The sequence below is a fragment of the Mobula birostris genome, chromosome 12 (genome assembly GCF_030028105.1).
Source record: "Mobula birostris isolate sMobBir1 chromosome 12, sMobBir1.hap1, whole genome shotgun sequence".
Classification (NCBI taxonomy): Eukaryota; Metazoa; Chordata; class Chondrichthyes; order Myliobatiformes; family Myliobatidae; genus Mobula; species Mobula birostris.
This window is the reverse complement of record NC_092381.1, coordinates 3,494,062-3,509,147: the sequence shown is the minus strand read 5'-3', so window position 1 is coordinate 3,509,147 and position 15,086 is coordinate 3,494,062. Positions and strand designations below refer to the sequence as shown.

At 49.7% G+C, this 15,086-nt stretch overlaps 1 protein-coding gene across 6 annotated transcripts in view; it reads left to right on the top strand.

The window, feature by feature from the left end:
- Nucleotides 1-10,030, top strand: part of slc44a5b (solute carrier family 44 member 5b) — a 196,793-nt gene extending 186,763 nt beyond the window's left edge. For all 6 annotated transcript variants that reach the window (XM_072273265.1, XM_072273269.1, XM_072273266.1 and 3 more), the window contains 4 exons: nt 255-325; nt 4,194-4,282; nt 5,666-5,750; nt 8,717-10,030. In XM_072273265.1, coding sequence (XP_072129366.1) covers nt 255-325; nt 4,194-4,282; nt 5,666-5,750; nt 8,717-8,835 — 364 coding nt within the window. In that variant the 3' untranslated portion in view covers nt 8,836-10,030. The remainder of the gene's footprint in view (nt 1-254; nt 326-4,193; nt 4,283-5,665; nt 5,751-8,716) is intronic.
- The last annotated feature ends 5,056 nt before the right edge of the window (nt 10,031-15,086 follow it).

Genomic DNA, 15,086 nt, shown 5'->3' with positions numbered 1-15,086 from the left:
CTCCAGCGAGTACAGGCCAGCGGCATCAAGTGTTCCTAGAATAAATATATTCTGCATTCTGTTTTCATTTTGCTACTCCGATGTTCTTGGGTAATAGAATGATTTGTCTGGGTGGCGTACAAGCGTACGTGTACCAATACCAATGGCAGCAGAGTAACTGGGAAGTCCTGTAATCCATATACACCACTCCAGCTTCATCAGTTCCTTCTTTCACGTCACGTTGATTCATAAATCATGTTGATCTCATCCTGCAGGGTAGCGGTGCTGGATAAAGTGACGGACTTCCTGTTGTTTCTGGGAAAACTTCTCATCGTTGGGGGTGTGGGTAAGTCCTGGTCTCACCACCGTCTAACTGCAACGCTCCTACACACATCCGCTCCCAGAGGATTCCTCATGTTCACCGACAAGATGCTCCTTTGCATTTGATTCACTGCACAGAAGGAGACTGTTTGGCCCATCAAGCCGGTACTGGCCCTTTGAAAGTTTTTTCAAATCCCCAACTCACTCCCTGTATCCCTGCACATTTCCCCACCCCTGTTGAATCTGCTTCCTAATCTGGCAGAGATTCCTGCTGAGGGAACATTCTCCCCCTCTCCCCCTCTCCCCCTCTCCCCCCCGCCCCTCTGCCCCTCTCCTTCACCTCGTGTCCTCTGGTTATGAACGTTAAACACAGTTCAGCCTCCTTCATTCAGCACGGCAGTGTAGCAGTTACATAATGCATTACAGCACCGGCAGTCCAGGTTCAATTCCCGCCACTGTCTGCGAGGAGTTTGTATGTTCTCCCTGGGACTACGTGGGTTTCCTCCAGGTGCTCTGGTTTCCTCCCACATTCCAAAAATGTATGGGTTAGGGTTAGTGAGTTGTGGACGTGCTATGTTGGTGCTGGATGTATGGCAACACTTGCGGGCTGCCCCCAGCACATTCTCGGACTTGGTTGTTGATTTAAACAACGTGTTTCGGTGACAAAGGGTGGCAGCCCGAAACAGCCTCTGTTTATTCTGCTCCATTGATGCTGCCTGACCTGCTGTGCTCCTCCAGCATTTCTGTGTGTTGTGATATATTTCATTGTATATTTTGATATTTCGGTATACATGTGACACACGTGACTGATCTTTCTTTTACTTTCTATACATTAGATTAGATTCAGCTTTATTGTCATTGTGCCGAGTACAGATGCAAAGCCAATGAAATGCAGTTAGCATCTAACCAGAAATGCAAAGAATAGTGTTATTTACAAAATAGCTGCAAATGAAAAGTAAGTGCTACAGCACACAGATATAAAAGTATTGAGACAGTCCAATATGGGTGCAATATTTGCTAATCATGTTTGCTGTTGTGTGCTGGGGCAGCAGGCTGAGGGTAGCAGACACCAACAGAATCAACAAACTCATTCATAAGGCCAGTGATGTTGTGGGGATGGAACTGGACTCTCTGATGGTGGTGTCTGAAAAGAGGATGCTGTCTAAGTTGCATGCCATCTTGGTCAATGTCTCCCATCCACTACATAATGTACTGGGTGGGCACAGGGGTACACTCAGCCAGAGACTCATTCCACCGAGATGCAACACAGAGCGTCATAGGAAGTCATTCCTGCCTGTGGCCATCAAACTTTACAACTCCTCCCTTGGAGGGTCAGACACCCTGAGCCAAGAGGCTGGTCCTGGACTTATTTCCTGGCATAATTTACATATTACTATTTAATTATTTATGGTTTTATTACCATTTAATTATTTATGGTGCAACTGTAACGAAAACCAATTTCCCCCGGGATCAATAAAGTATGACTATGACTATGACTATGACCATGACTATAACTATGATACTGCTTAGCGCTGTGATGTGAGGTTCAGCAGGGTCACAGCCTCAGGGAAGAAGCTCTTCCTGTGCCTGCTGGTGCGGGAGTGGAGGCTCCTGTAGCGCCTACCGGACGAGAGGAGACTAAAAAGTCCATGGTTAGGGTGAGATGCATCCTTGATGATGCTTTTTGCCTCTACCCAGGCAGCGTTTATGGTAGATGTTCTCAATGGTGGGCAGTTGGGTGCTCTTCATGATCGATCATCTTTCCCATTCTCGGCGTTCCCATCACCCCTCCGCTGGAGACCGTGTTTCAGCTGCACCCTCTTGACCCCAGCCACCTCTCTCCTGTTGGCTGGCCGTTAACCTTTGATCTAGGGGGTGCTGATGGTGGTGTGCCCAGTGACTGGTCCTGGGACTCTTCTATTTTACTCAGAGATATTATTGTGGTACAGGCCCTTCTGGCCTTCGAGCCACACTGCCCAGCAGCCCCCATTCAACCCTAACCTAATCACAGGACAATTTACAATTACAATGGACAATTAACCTACGAATCAGTATGTCTTTGGAGTGTGGGAGGAAACTAGAGCACCTGGAGGAAACCCAGGCATTTCAGGAGGAGAGCATACAAACTCATCAGATTGAACTCCAGACGCTGAGCTGTAATAGCATCATGTGACTGTGGTGCCCTGTACATTTTGCATTGTACAGACTCATGGCATTTGTTACTGGAAACTTCCATGAATATCCCACCTTAATGCCCCACCTCCCCCTTGTACCCCATCCGTTATTTATTTATATACACACGTTCTGTCTCTCTCTCTCTCTCCTTTTTCTGCCTCTGTCCCTCTGACTATACCCCTTGCCCATCCTCTGGGTTTCCCCCTCCCCCCCTTGTCTTTCTTCCCGGACCTCCTGTCCCATGAACCTCTCAAATCCCTTTTGCCCATCACCTGTCCAGCTCTTGGCTCCATCCCTCCCCCTCCTGTCTTCTCCTATCATTTTGGTTCTCCCCCCTCCCCCTTTCAAATCTTACTATCTCTTCCTTCAGTTACTCTTGACGAAGGGTCTCGGCCCAAAACGTCGACTGTACCTCTTCCTAGAGATGCTGCCTGGCCTGCTGCGTTCACCAGCAACTTTCATGTGTGTTGCTCTGACTGTTTCTGTCTCCCCTTTGAGGAGGAACAGAGGGATCTTGGGGTCCACGTCCACAGATCCCTCAAAGTTGTTCTGCAGATTGATAGGGTGGTTAAGGAGGTGTGTGGAGTGTCGGCGGATCGGGTTCAAGAGCCGTGATAATGTTACAGCTCTTTAAAATACTGGATAGACCACACCTGGAGTATTGTGTTGGGTTCTGGTCACCTCATAAAGATGATGTGGAAGGTTTAGGGAGGGTGCAGAGGAGATTTACCAGGAAGCTGCCGGGATTAGAGAGCATTGATAATGAGGATGGGTTGAGCGAGCTAGGGCTTTTCTCTCTGGAGTGAAGCAGGTAATTTGATAGAGCTGTAGAAGATGATAGGAGAGATAGACTGAGTGGGCAGCCAGAGACATTTTCAAGGGTAGAAATGGCTAATTAAAGCGGGCATAACTTTTAAGGTAGTGAAAAAAAGTATGGGGGGGATTTTCAGAGGTAGATCTTTTTTACACACTGAAAGGGATACGTGGAACACCCTGGAGTAGTTGTAGGGGCAGATGCATTAGGGATATTTAAGAAAATCTTAGATAGGAACATCTACTCCCCTCTTTGGTGCACTGAGGCTGTGGCCTTCTCCGAGCTTCGTGTCTGTGGGCTCTGCGATGTTTACTCCGTGATGTTGACTCCGCGATGTGCCAAACTGAGGCTGTGGCTGTGGCTGTGGCCTGCCCTGGGCTTCGTGTCTGAGGCCTCAAATTTGTTCTAAATGCTATTTAGGCTTACTTTTATTGTTTGCTCGATTTGCTCTCTTTCTCTGCACATTGGGTGTTTGAGAGTCTTTTTTTTAATGGGTTCTTTTGGGGTCCTTTGTTTTGTGGCTGCCTGTATGTATACATTATACATGCTTTGATAATAAATATACTTTGACTTTGCATTATAGAAAAAGGGAAGTCTATGTGGGAGGGAAGGGTTAGGTTGGTCTTAGAGTAGATTAAAGGGTCAGCACAACGTGGTGGGGCCAAAGGCCCTGTGTTCTATATATTTTTTTGTTTGTAGACCCTTCCAGCACCACTCAGCAGCCCCGACAACCCTAATTCATCACGGAGCAATCTATAATGAGCAATTAATCTAGCCAGTACATCTTTGGACAGTGAGAGGAACCTGGAGCACCTGGAGAAAACCCATGTATTCCACAGGGAGGGCGTTCAGAGACTCATTCTCTGTTCTTTGTCTAATGACTGATGTTTCCCTGTGTTTCTAGGAGTTCTGGCCTTTTTCTTCTTCACACGGAGGATAACCATCATCGCGGAGGAAGCTCCCTCGCTGAACTATTACTGGGTCCCTCTGGCGGTATGGACTGTTCTATCTTCCCTCCCCCTCCCCCACCCTCCAACCATTCATTGTAGACAGGGAGAATCTCAAAATCAAAGTGGAGTTTATTCTCGTCGGCGCAAAGCCCAGTGAGTGTCACACACACAGTCTTCACAAGGAAATATGCAAGCTAAACATTACAAAAATAGTGTCAGGGCTTGAGGACCTGAGTGACCGGGAAAGGTCGAATCGGTTTAGACTTTATTCCCTGGAGCTGAGGAGAATGAGGGTAGATTTGACAGAGGTACATAACATTACAAGAGGTATAGATAGGGTTAATGTGAGCAGGCTTTTTCTGCTGAGGTTGGGTGATACTCAAACTAGAGGTCATGGGTGAAAGGTGAAGCATTTTTTGGGTACCTGAGGGGTACGTCATCACTCGGGGTGGTGAGAGTGTGGAACGAGCTGCCAGTGGAAGAGGGTTATTTATTTAGAGATACAGTGTGGCATAGGCCCTCCTGGCTCGACAAACCACCACCTCACTAACCCCTGATTAAACCCTAGCCTCATCACGGGACGATTTACAATGACCAATTAACCTACAAACCGGTACATCTTTGGAGTGCGGGGAGAAACAGGACCACCCAGGGAAAACGCAGGCATTCCGTACAGACAGCGTCGGAATTGAACTCTGAACTCTGGCACCCGCAGCTGTAATAGCGTCACGCTAACCGCTACGTTACTGAGGCAACCAGATGTGGGTTCGCTTTCAACATTGAAGAGAAGTTTGGATAAGTACCTGGGTAGGAGGAGTGACAGGGTTATGGTCCAGCTGCAGGTCAATGGGACTAGGCAGATTAGTGGTTCAGCACAGACCAGATGGGCTGAAGGGCCTGTTTCTGTGTTGTGATGTTCTATAATTCTATAAAATACACAATTTCTGCAAGAAGTAACACAACTGTAATCTCTGACTGTAACTAAAACAGCGAAGACCAGGGACACACAGAACAGGGTCAGAGAGACAGGAGCGGGAGATGGCCATTTGTCCTCTCTGCGCCGTTCCATGAGGTGACAGCCAATGAGGGGTTGGTCTTCTCACCTGCTTGCTGTTACCCTCCCTCTCCCGGGGTGCACCACCTGAAGGACTGGGTGTGGGGGCTGAGACCCCCACAACGTTCTGGATACGGCGAGTATCAGGATGAGAACTTTTGTCACCAGAGCAGACCGAAGGGCTGGGGAATGGCTGGGTACCAGAGGGTCAGAATGCGCACAATGGAGTGAAGGGCCTTTTTCTGTGGCTGCAAATGAGGGAGGGTGAAGTGCAGAAGGGTGGGGAGTGGAGTGCAGGGGAAGGGTGGGAGTATGGGGTACGTATGTGAGGGGGAGTTTCTCTGAGTTTACCCATCCCCCTGCTCTCCACAGACAGTCATTTTCGGTTCCTACCTGATTGCACACGGATTCTTCAGCGTCTACGCCATGTGTGTGGACACCCTGTTCCTCTGTTTCCGTGAGTACCTCGGGGAGGGCGGGGCACACTTTGACTGGCCCTCAGGAGGGTGGGGCACTCAGACTGGACCTCAGGAGGGGTGAGGTCACTCAAATTGGCACTCAGGAGGGGTCAGGCCCACACCTCCGAGCTGGGGACAGTCATCTTGGGCATCTCACTGGCCACAGTCCACATCCCAATCTCACCCACACCTCCTGTCAGACTCAAACTCCCACCGGGCAGGCACCCCCCCCCCCACACACACACACATGCTCTCTCTATGTCTATCTCTCTCTCTCTCTCTATCTCCTCTCCCTTTCACTCTCTCCCTCCCTAACCCCCTCCTCATACCCATTCCCTCCCCCTCTCCTCACTCAGCCCTTCCTCCCCCTCCCTCCCCCTCTCTCTCCCTCCCCTTCCCCTCTACCTCTCCCCTCCACCTCCCTCTTCCTTTCCCTCCAACTCCCCCTCACCTCCCCTCCCACTTTCACCCACAGACCCCTTTGGTGACTGAGTTGGACTTTTCTCTGGAACGAAGGAGGATGAGAGGTGACTTATGGAGATGTATAAGATGTTGAGAGGCACAGATCAAGTGGACATATGAGTTAACATATGAGGAACGTTTGTCCGCTCTTGGACTGTATCCTTGGAGTTTACAAGAATGAGGGGGGATCTCATAAAAACATTTTGAATGTTGAGGGGCATGGACAGAGTGGATGTGGCAAAGTTGTTTCCCATGATTGGGGAGTCTAGTACGAGAGGGCATGACTTAAGGATTGAAGGACGCCCATTCAGAACAGAGATGCAATGACATTTTTTGAGTCAGAGGGTGGTGAATCTATGGAATTTGTTGCCACGGGCAGCAGTGGAGGCCAAGTCATTGGGTGTATTTAAGGCAGAGATTGATAGGTATCTGAGTAGCCAGGGCATCAAAGGTTATGGTGAGAAGATGGGGGAGTTGGACTAAGTGGATGAATGGATCAGCTCATGATAAAATGGCGGAGCAGAGTTGATGGGCCGAATGGCCGACTTCTGCTCCTTTGTCTTATGGTCTTGTGGACGGCCAGAGACTTTTTCCAAGAATGGAATAGCTCATTCGAGGGTACATCATTTTGAGGGATATAGGGGGTGTCACAGAGAGTGGTGGGTGTGTGGAACACCCCGCCGGGGGTACTGCTAGAGGCAGATACATTAGGGACATTGAAGGGACCCTCAGAATCAGGTTCAACATCACAGAGCTAACATCCCAGGTTTAGCATCACAGTGTCAAAAGTAAATAGTGCAAAATGAGAGGAAAAATGGTGAGGAAGTGTTCATGGGTTCACTGTCCATTCGGAAATCTGATGGCGGAAGGAATACAACACTTCAGGCTGCTGTACTTCTCCCTGATGCTAGCAGTGAGCAGAGGGCATGTCCTCGGTGATGCCTTTTTGCAGCATTGTCTTTTGAAGGTGTCCTCGATGCTGAGCTTCATAAGGACATGGATGATAGAAAACTGGAGGGCGATGTACCATGAGAGAGACCTTAGAGCAGGTGAAATAGTCAGCACAGGATTGTGGGCCGAAGGACCTTGGCTATTCTATGTTCTAAGTCCGCAGTTATGCCAAATGATCACAGCTTAACTCTAATTTCTTGTGGCATAATGAGAGGCCATGCTACCCATCAATCTCAGGCTGCTTTACCGAGCTGATTCCGCACCCCCCTCCCCCCACACACACAACTTTCCCTGTAACCCATTCTCACCGGCTCCCCTGAGCTTTGACCCTCACCCACACATTAGTCCATCTTTGGGATGTGCAGGTTTACAGGAGCACCCAGAGGGGGTGGGCGTGCAAACTCCACCAGACAGCAGCAGGGGTCGCGGTTCAACCCGGGTCTCTGGAGACGCGAGGCAGCGGCTGTACCCGCTGCAATCACCCCGGAGGTGCGGGCTCTGGAATCCCAGTCCATATGGGGGTGAAGAGGGGTGGGATGGGTAACGGAAGGGTGCGGTACAGAGGGGTGAGGAGGGGAGGGGTGAGGTAGGGTGGGGTACGGAGAGGGGAGAGGAGAGGGGTGGGGTGAGGAGGGATGGGATGGGGCATGGAGGGGTGGGAAGGTGAGGGATGGGATGAGGAGGGGTGGGATGGGGCACGGAGGGGTGGAGAGGAGAGGGGTGGGATGGGGTAAGGAGGGGTGGAGAGGGGTGGGGTGAGGAGGGATGGGATGGAGCATGGAGGGGTGGGAAGGTGAGGGATGAGATGAGGAGGGGTGGGGTGGGGCATGGAGGAGTGGAGAGGAGGGGTGGGATGGGGCATGGAGGGGTGGAGAGGAGAGGGGTGGGATGGGGTACAGAGAAGTGGGATGGGGTATGGAGGTGTGGGGTGAGGTGCAGTGGGATGAGGGAGGGAGGGGTGGGATTGGGTGAGATGGTGTGGGGAGGAGGGTTGGCATCAGGAGGGGAGGGGTGAGGTGTGGGGTGGCGAGGGATAGGGTGAGGATTGGAGGGATGAGGTGAGGATGAGTGGGGGCGGGGTTAGGAGGAGTAGGTTGGGGTGATGTGGGGAAGGAAATGGTGAGGAGAAGTTTGGGGTGGGGAGGGGTGAGGGGTGTGAGGTGGGTAGGGGTGGCGAGGGGAGGGTGTGGGGGTAGATGTGAGGAGGGGCACGGTGGGGGAGTGGTGGTGAGGAGGAGAGGGGTGAGGCGGGGAGGGGTGTGAGATGTGTGGGGTGGAGTGGGGTTTGCGTCATGGTGTGACACTATTACAGCTTGGGGTATGGGAGATCCAAGTTCAGTCATGGCGTTCTCAGTAAGGAGTTTGTACGTTTTCCCCATGACCACGTGCATTTCCTCCGGGTGCTCTGGTTTCCTCCCACAGTCCAAAGACGTGCCAGTTAGTGGGTCACTGTAAATTGTGGCGTGACTTGGCCGGGGTTAAATTGGCGGGTTGCTGGGCTATTCTGTGCTGTATCTCAGTAAGTCGGTCTGCCTGTCTGTGCTGTCCGCAGTGGAAGATTTGGAACGAAACGATGGCTCAGAGGAGAGACCATACTTCATGAGTAAAACTCTGATGAAAATTCTGAACAAGAGGAACCGCGAGAATGAGGAGAGGCAAAAGAGCCTCTAACCCGCATCCACCTGGCACTGACAATGTCCAGAAGCGGTCCTGAGGAGTTTCGCTGGAACGTTCTCTAATCCTTGACGTATTCAAGTTACTTACAAGCAATTTTTCTGTGTTTGGGGAAGAGGCATCGCTTTCGTCCCCCAGTAACAGTGTGCAGGAGCCAGGAGTTCTAGGAGGACGTGTCCCGTCTGTGCGTTGGGTACGCTGGTGTCCGTAGTGCGTCCTGTGACCGGTGAATACTGGTCTGCAAAGACCTTGAGCTCCGACCCTTTCCACAAGGTGTCGTGGTGAGAGATTTGGCCAGATTCGTGTGGGGAGCGGCTATCCAGTCACAGAGGGTGGTGCATCACAGCTCAGCTCTACTACCTTCCAATGAGGGTGAGGGTATTCAGCGCCTGAGGGAAAGAATTCCCAATGCCTCTCCCTCTGGGTGAGGGAAAACTCCTTTACTCCTGTGGAGGAGGCCATTCTGCCCACAGAACCATGCTGTTCTTGTTAATCATTAACCACCTATTGATACCCCTCCCCTTTGCCACAACAACCCCATGCTCTGGGGACAACTAACCCATGTCTTTGCGAACTGGAGCACCCAGGGGAAACCTCCACACAGACAGCACCAGAGGTCGGGATCGAACCCGGGTCTCTCGACCAGGAGAGAGCGGCTCTACCCGCTGTGCGACTGTCCCAGCCAGGGAGCTGACACGATGAACTGAGTGGCCTAATTCTGCTCTGGAGTTTTATAGCATCGATCAGGGAGGGGGTTCCTCTGGGCATAGTCTCCCAGTCAGGGCAGATATGTAAATTCAAAGGGACAAACCACACAATGAGAGGGACCAGTCCTGTTCTTGCCCCATCTTCACTGGGCTGTGATCGTGGGTAGGTGCCAAACACGGGATCCCGGTGATCTGGCATTTCTTTGACTGTTTTTTTATGGATTACTAACAGGGCCATACAACTCTACTGTTGCTCCACACAAACTGATCCCTGCATGACGACTTTAAGCTTTATATTCTAACCCATCTCTTCTGCTGTGCAGAAAGCGGAGCAATTTTTGCTGTAAATGCTTTGTGCAATTAACTGGCCACGTTTGGTATTTGATGCCTTGTATTGTCCATTACTATCTGTCCCCTCGGTTGGCCCAATTTTATTGAATAGCACTGCATTGAAATATTTCCATTTAATAAAGGTTTTTAAGTAACTGGGCTGTTGCTTATGGAGACGACCTTTGACCTGATCACAACCAGATTGGGCCAGTTGTCTGTAAAACACTGGTCCACTCACACTTCTTAAAGATAAGCTTCATGCATTTTTTCACGTTGTCTCATGTTCATGAAAAGATACTGTAAAATGTGTTGTTTGCGTCAATAGCCCACATGGTCCGAGATGTGCTGGGAGCTTCCAACAACAACGTAGTGTGCCTGCGACTTGCTGAGCGTCAACCTGACATCTTTGGAACGTGGGAGAGATCGCGAGCATCTGGGCCACACCCACACGGTCATGGGGAGAACATACAAACTCCTGACAGACAGCAACGGCAATTGAGCTCCGGTCGTGATCGCTGGGGCTGTAAAACAATTCAGCTAACCGTTACGCTATCATGCCATCCACACTGTGGATTCATTATTTTATTTCGAGATATAGCGCTGAACAGACCCTCCCAGCCCAACGAGCTGCGCTGTCCAGGTCCCCGTCAATTTAACTTTAGTCTAATCCCAGAGCGATTTTAAATGGCCATCGTTAGACTATGGGAGGAAACCGGAGAACCCGGAAGAAATCCAGGTGCACATGGGAAAGAAATGCAAACTTGCTCACTGAGGATGCTGGGGTTGACCTCTGAACTCGGACGCCCCGAGTTGGAACAGTGCTTCAATAATGGCCATATTATCATGGCACCACAGAGCATCACGGCCACAGTGTGACTCTCCCCCAGCTCAGCGGGTGTACAGGGAGTAGAGTGGGGGCTGAGGACACAGTCGTGAGTGTACAGGGGGTAGAGTGGGGATTGAGGACACAGTCGTGAGTGTACAGGGAGTAGAGTGGGGGTTGAGGGCACAGTCGTGAGTGGAGAGGGAGTAGAGTGGGGTTGAGGACACAGTCGTGAGTGTACAGGGAGTAGAGTGGGGGTTGAGGACACAGTCGTGAGTGTACAGGGAGTAGAGTGGGGGTGTTGACACAGACGTGAGTGTACAGGGAGTAGAGTGGGGATTGAGGGCACAGTCGTGAGTGTAGAGGGAGTAGAGTGGGGGTTGAGGACACAGACGTGAGTGTACAGGGAGTAGAGTGGGGGTTGAGGACACAGTCGTGAGTGTACAGGGAGTAGAGTGGGGGTGTTGACACAGTCGTGAGTGGAGAGGGAGTAGAGTGGGGTTGAGGACACAGTCGTGAGTGTACAGGGAGTAGAGTGGGGGTTGAGGACACAGTCGTGAGTGTACAGGGAGTAGAGTGGGGGCTGAGGACACAGTCGTGAGTGTACAGGGAGTAGAGTGGGGGTTGAGGACACAGTCGTGAGTGTACAGGGAGTAGAGTGGGGGTTGAGGACACAGTCATGAGTGTACAGGGAGTAGAGTGGGGGGACCAAGGACACGGCCTTGGGTCCATACATTCCAAACAACATCCTCCAAATCTAAAACGAAGTTTATTGGGCTGAGATAACCAGTGTATAAAAACCATGAAAATTAGTACATACATTGCAAATATTAGTAAATACCACCTAGTGCACAATTTCCAAAAGTTTAAGTCGGTGGAAAGAAAGGCAAATGTAATGTTAGCATTCTTTTCAAAAAGACTAGAATATAAGACCATACGATATAGGAGCATATTGAGGCCATTTGGCCTGTCGTGTCTGCTCCACCATTTCATTGTGGCTGATCCCTTTCCCTCACATCCCAATCTCCTGGCTTCTCCTCATATCCTTCATGCCCTGATCAATCAAGAATCTATCAATCATTGCCTTAAATATACATAAAGACTTGGCCTGCACAGGTACATGTGGCAAAGAATTCCACTGATTCACTACTCCCCTCTAAAGAAATTTCTCCTCATCTCCATGCTAAAAGGACACCTCTATTATGAGGCTATGTTCTCTGGTCTCAGAGCCTTCCACCATTGGACGCACCCTCTCCACATCCGCTGTATCAAGGCCTTTCTCCATTTGATAGGTTTCAATGAGGTCACCTCTCATTCTTCTTAACTCTAGTGAATACAGGTCCAGAGTCACCAAACACTCTTCATATGACAGGCTATTGAATGCTGGAATCATTTTCATGAACTCCAAGTGAGGTTTCACCAGGGCTTTAACAGCAAAGATGTAATGCTTAGGCTTTTTAAGGCACTAGTCAAAACACACTTGGAGGATTGTGAACAGTTTCAGGCCCCTTACCTAAGAACAGAACGTGATGGTGTTGGAGAGGGTCCAGAGGAGGTTCATGAGAATGATAATAGAAATGAAAGGGTTAATGTATGAGGAGCGCTTGATAGTTCTGTGTCTGTACTTATTGGAGTTCTGAAAAATGAGGGGGTCTCTCATTGAAACCTATCAAATATTGAAAGGCCTAGACAGAGTGGATGTGGAGAGGATGTTTCCTATAGTGTGGGAGTCTAGGACCAGAGGACACAGCCTCAGAATAGAGGGACGTCCATTTAAAACAGAGATGAGGAGGGTTGTGAATCTGTGGAATTCATTGCCATGGACGGCTGTGGAGGCTAAATCATTGAGTATATTTTAAATGGAGGTTGATAGGCTTTTGATGCCTCAGGGCCTCAATAGAAGGCGGCAGAATGGCCTAATTCTGCTCCTATGTCTTATGGTCTTCCATCTTATAAACAAGTTAACAGTAATTGTACATGACTCACAGCACAGAATAAACTTAACGAGAACAGTGCAACTTGAGAGAGAGAAGAAATACAGTTGGCGTTAAGTGTGAGTGTTGGGGATTTTCAGCTCGGTTCAAGAACCTGAAGGTCTTGGGAGTGTTTTACTGGGTATGAAGCTAACAGAAATAGACCAGGAAACTAGACCTGTTTCCCTTGGACCCTAAGAAGGTTCATAACCTACTGGGACTTTGAGAGATTTGGCTGTAGGAAGTTGTTGAATCTGGGAATGTGAGCTGGCTCCAGAGATTCCCAGTTCCCTTTGAGAACACTGCCCTCTGGAGGGGAAAGCGGGGCTTGCTGTAGGAAGAACTGCACATTATTGGAGAGGAGCTAAAGTTAAAGAAAGATTAGCTTTATTTGTCATATTTACATCAAATCATACAATGAAATGTGTCATTTGTGTCAACGACCAACTGTCTGAGGATCTGAAGGGCTTCTACAGAGATATTGAAAGCAAAAGGATAACAGGGAATCTGGATGATCAGAGTGGCAATCTATGCAGAGATGAAAAAGATCTTAAATGGATTTTTTGCATCTGTGTTTACTTGGGAGATGGACACAGAGTCTATAGAAGTGAGGCAAAGCAGCAGTGATATCATGGGCCCTGTACAGAATACAGAGGAGGTGTTTGCTATCCTGAGGAAAATTCGGGTGGATAAATCCCCCAGACTGACAAGGTTCCCTTGAACCTTCTGGAAGGCTAGGGGCCCTGCCAGAGGTCCCTCGTCATGGCTGAGATCTTTAACGTCTCTTTTCAGCCATCTGAAGCACTGACCCGCTCTGAGCAGGCCTCAGTTGTACTGTGCTTTGAGAGGCTGGTTATATAGCTTGGATCTGCTCCGGAGCAACAGGACCACAGCAGACGCCATTTCATTGCCTCTTCACTCAACCCTGGAACAAATGGACAGCAGAGATGCATACATCAGGATGCTCTTCATGTTCCACAGCTCAGCATCAATACCGTCATCCCCTTAAACTAATCAATAAGCTCCAAGACCTTGGCCTCGATACCTCCTTGTGCATTTGGATCCTCGATTTCCTCACTGCAGACCCCAGTCAGTTCAGATTGGCAACAACATCCCCTCACCAATCTCCATCAGCACAGGTGTGCCACAAGGCTGTGTGTTTAGCCCCCTGCTCTCCTCACTTTGCACATGATGGTGAGGCTAAGCACAGCTCCAATGCCAACCGTCAGGCTCCGAAACCAGCGTGGATAATTTCACTCACCTCAACACTGAACTGATGGACAATCACTTCATCCCATGTTCTCAGTGCACATATTCACCGGTTTTGTGTTGGCACAGTTTGTCTTCTTTGCAAATTAGCTGTTCGTCGGTCTTTGGGACTAGTTTATCACTGATTTTATGTAATTCTTTGTTCTGCTGTGAAGGCCTGCCATTAAATACTCTCGGGGTGTATTTGGTGACATATACGTACTGTGAAATTGGTTTCTGTGCTGTGTGACTGTGACTGGGTCATTTTAACCACCATGCAAGACATGTTGTCAGCTCCAGAGGGCAGCAGACTTAAAGCTGACACAGAGGACTGCAGATCTCTAATCAGGAGCAGCAAAGAAGATTAAGATGAGCTTTATTTGTCACATGTACATTGAAACATCAAAACATACAGGGAAATGCAACACCCATCAAAGTTGCTGGTGAACGCAGCAGGCCACGCAGCATCTCTAGGAAGAGGTACAGTCGACGTTTCAGGCTGAGACCCTTCGTCAGGACTAACTGAAGGAAGAGTGAGTAAGGGATTTGAAAGTGGGAGGGGGAGGGGAGATCCAAAATGATAGGAGAAGACAGGAGGGGGAGGGATGGAGCCAAGAGCTGGACAGGTGATAGGCAAAAGGGGATATGAGAGGATCATGGGACAGGAGGTCCGGGAAGAAAGACAAGGAGGAGAGGGGGAAACCCAGAGAATGGGCAAGGGGTATAGTGAGAGGGACGGAGGGAGAAAAAGGAGAGAGAGAAAAAGAATGAGTGCATATAATAAATAACAGATGGAGTACAAGGGGGAGGTGGGGCATTAGTGGAAGTTAGAGAAGTCGATGTTCATGCCATCAGGTTGGAGGCTACCCAGACGGAATATAAGGTGTTGTTCCTCCAACCTGAGTGTGGCTTCATCTTTACAGTAGAGGAGGCCGTGGATAGACATGTCAGAATGAGAATGGGATGTGGAATTAAAATGTGTGGCCACTGGGAGATCCTGCTTTCTCTGGCGGACAGAGCGTAGGTGTTCAGGGAAATGGTCTCCCAGTCTGCATCAGGTCTCACCAATATATAGAAGGCCACATCGGGAGCACCGGACACAGTATATCACCCCAGCCGACTCACAGGTGAAGTGTTACCTCACCTGGAAGGACTGTTTGGGGCCCT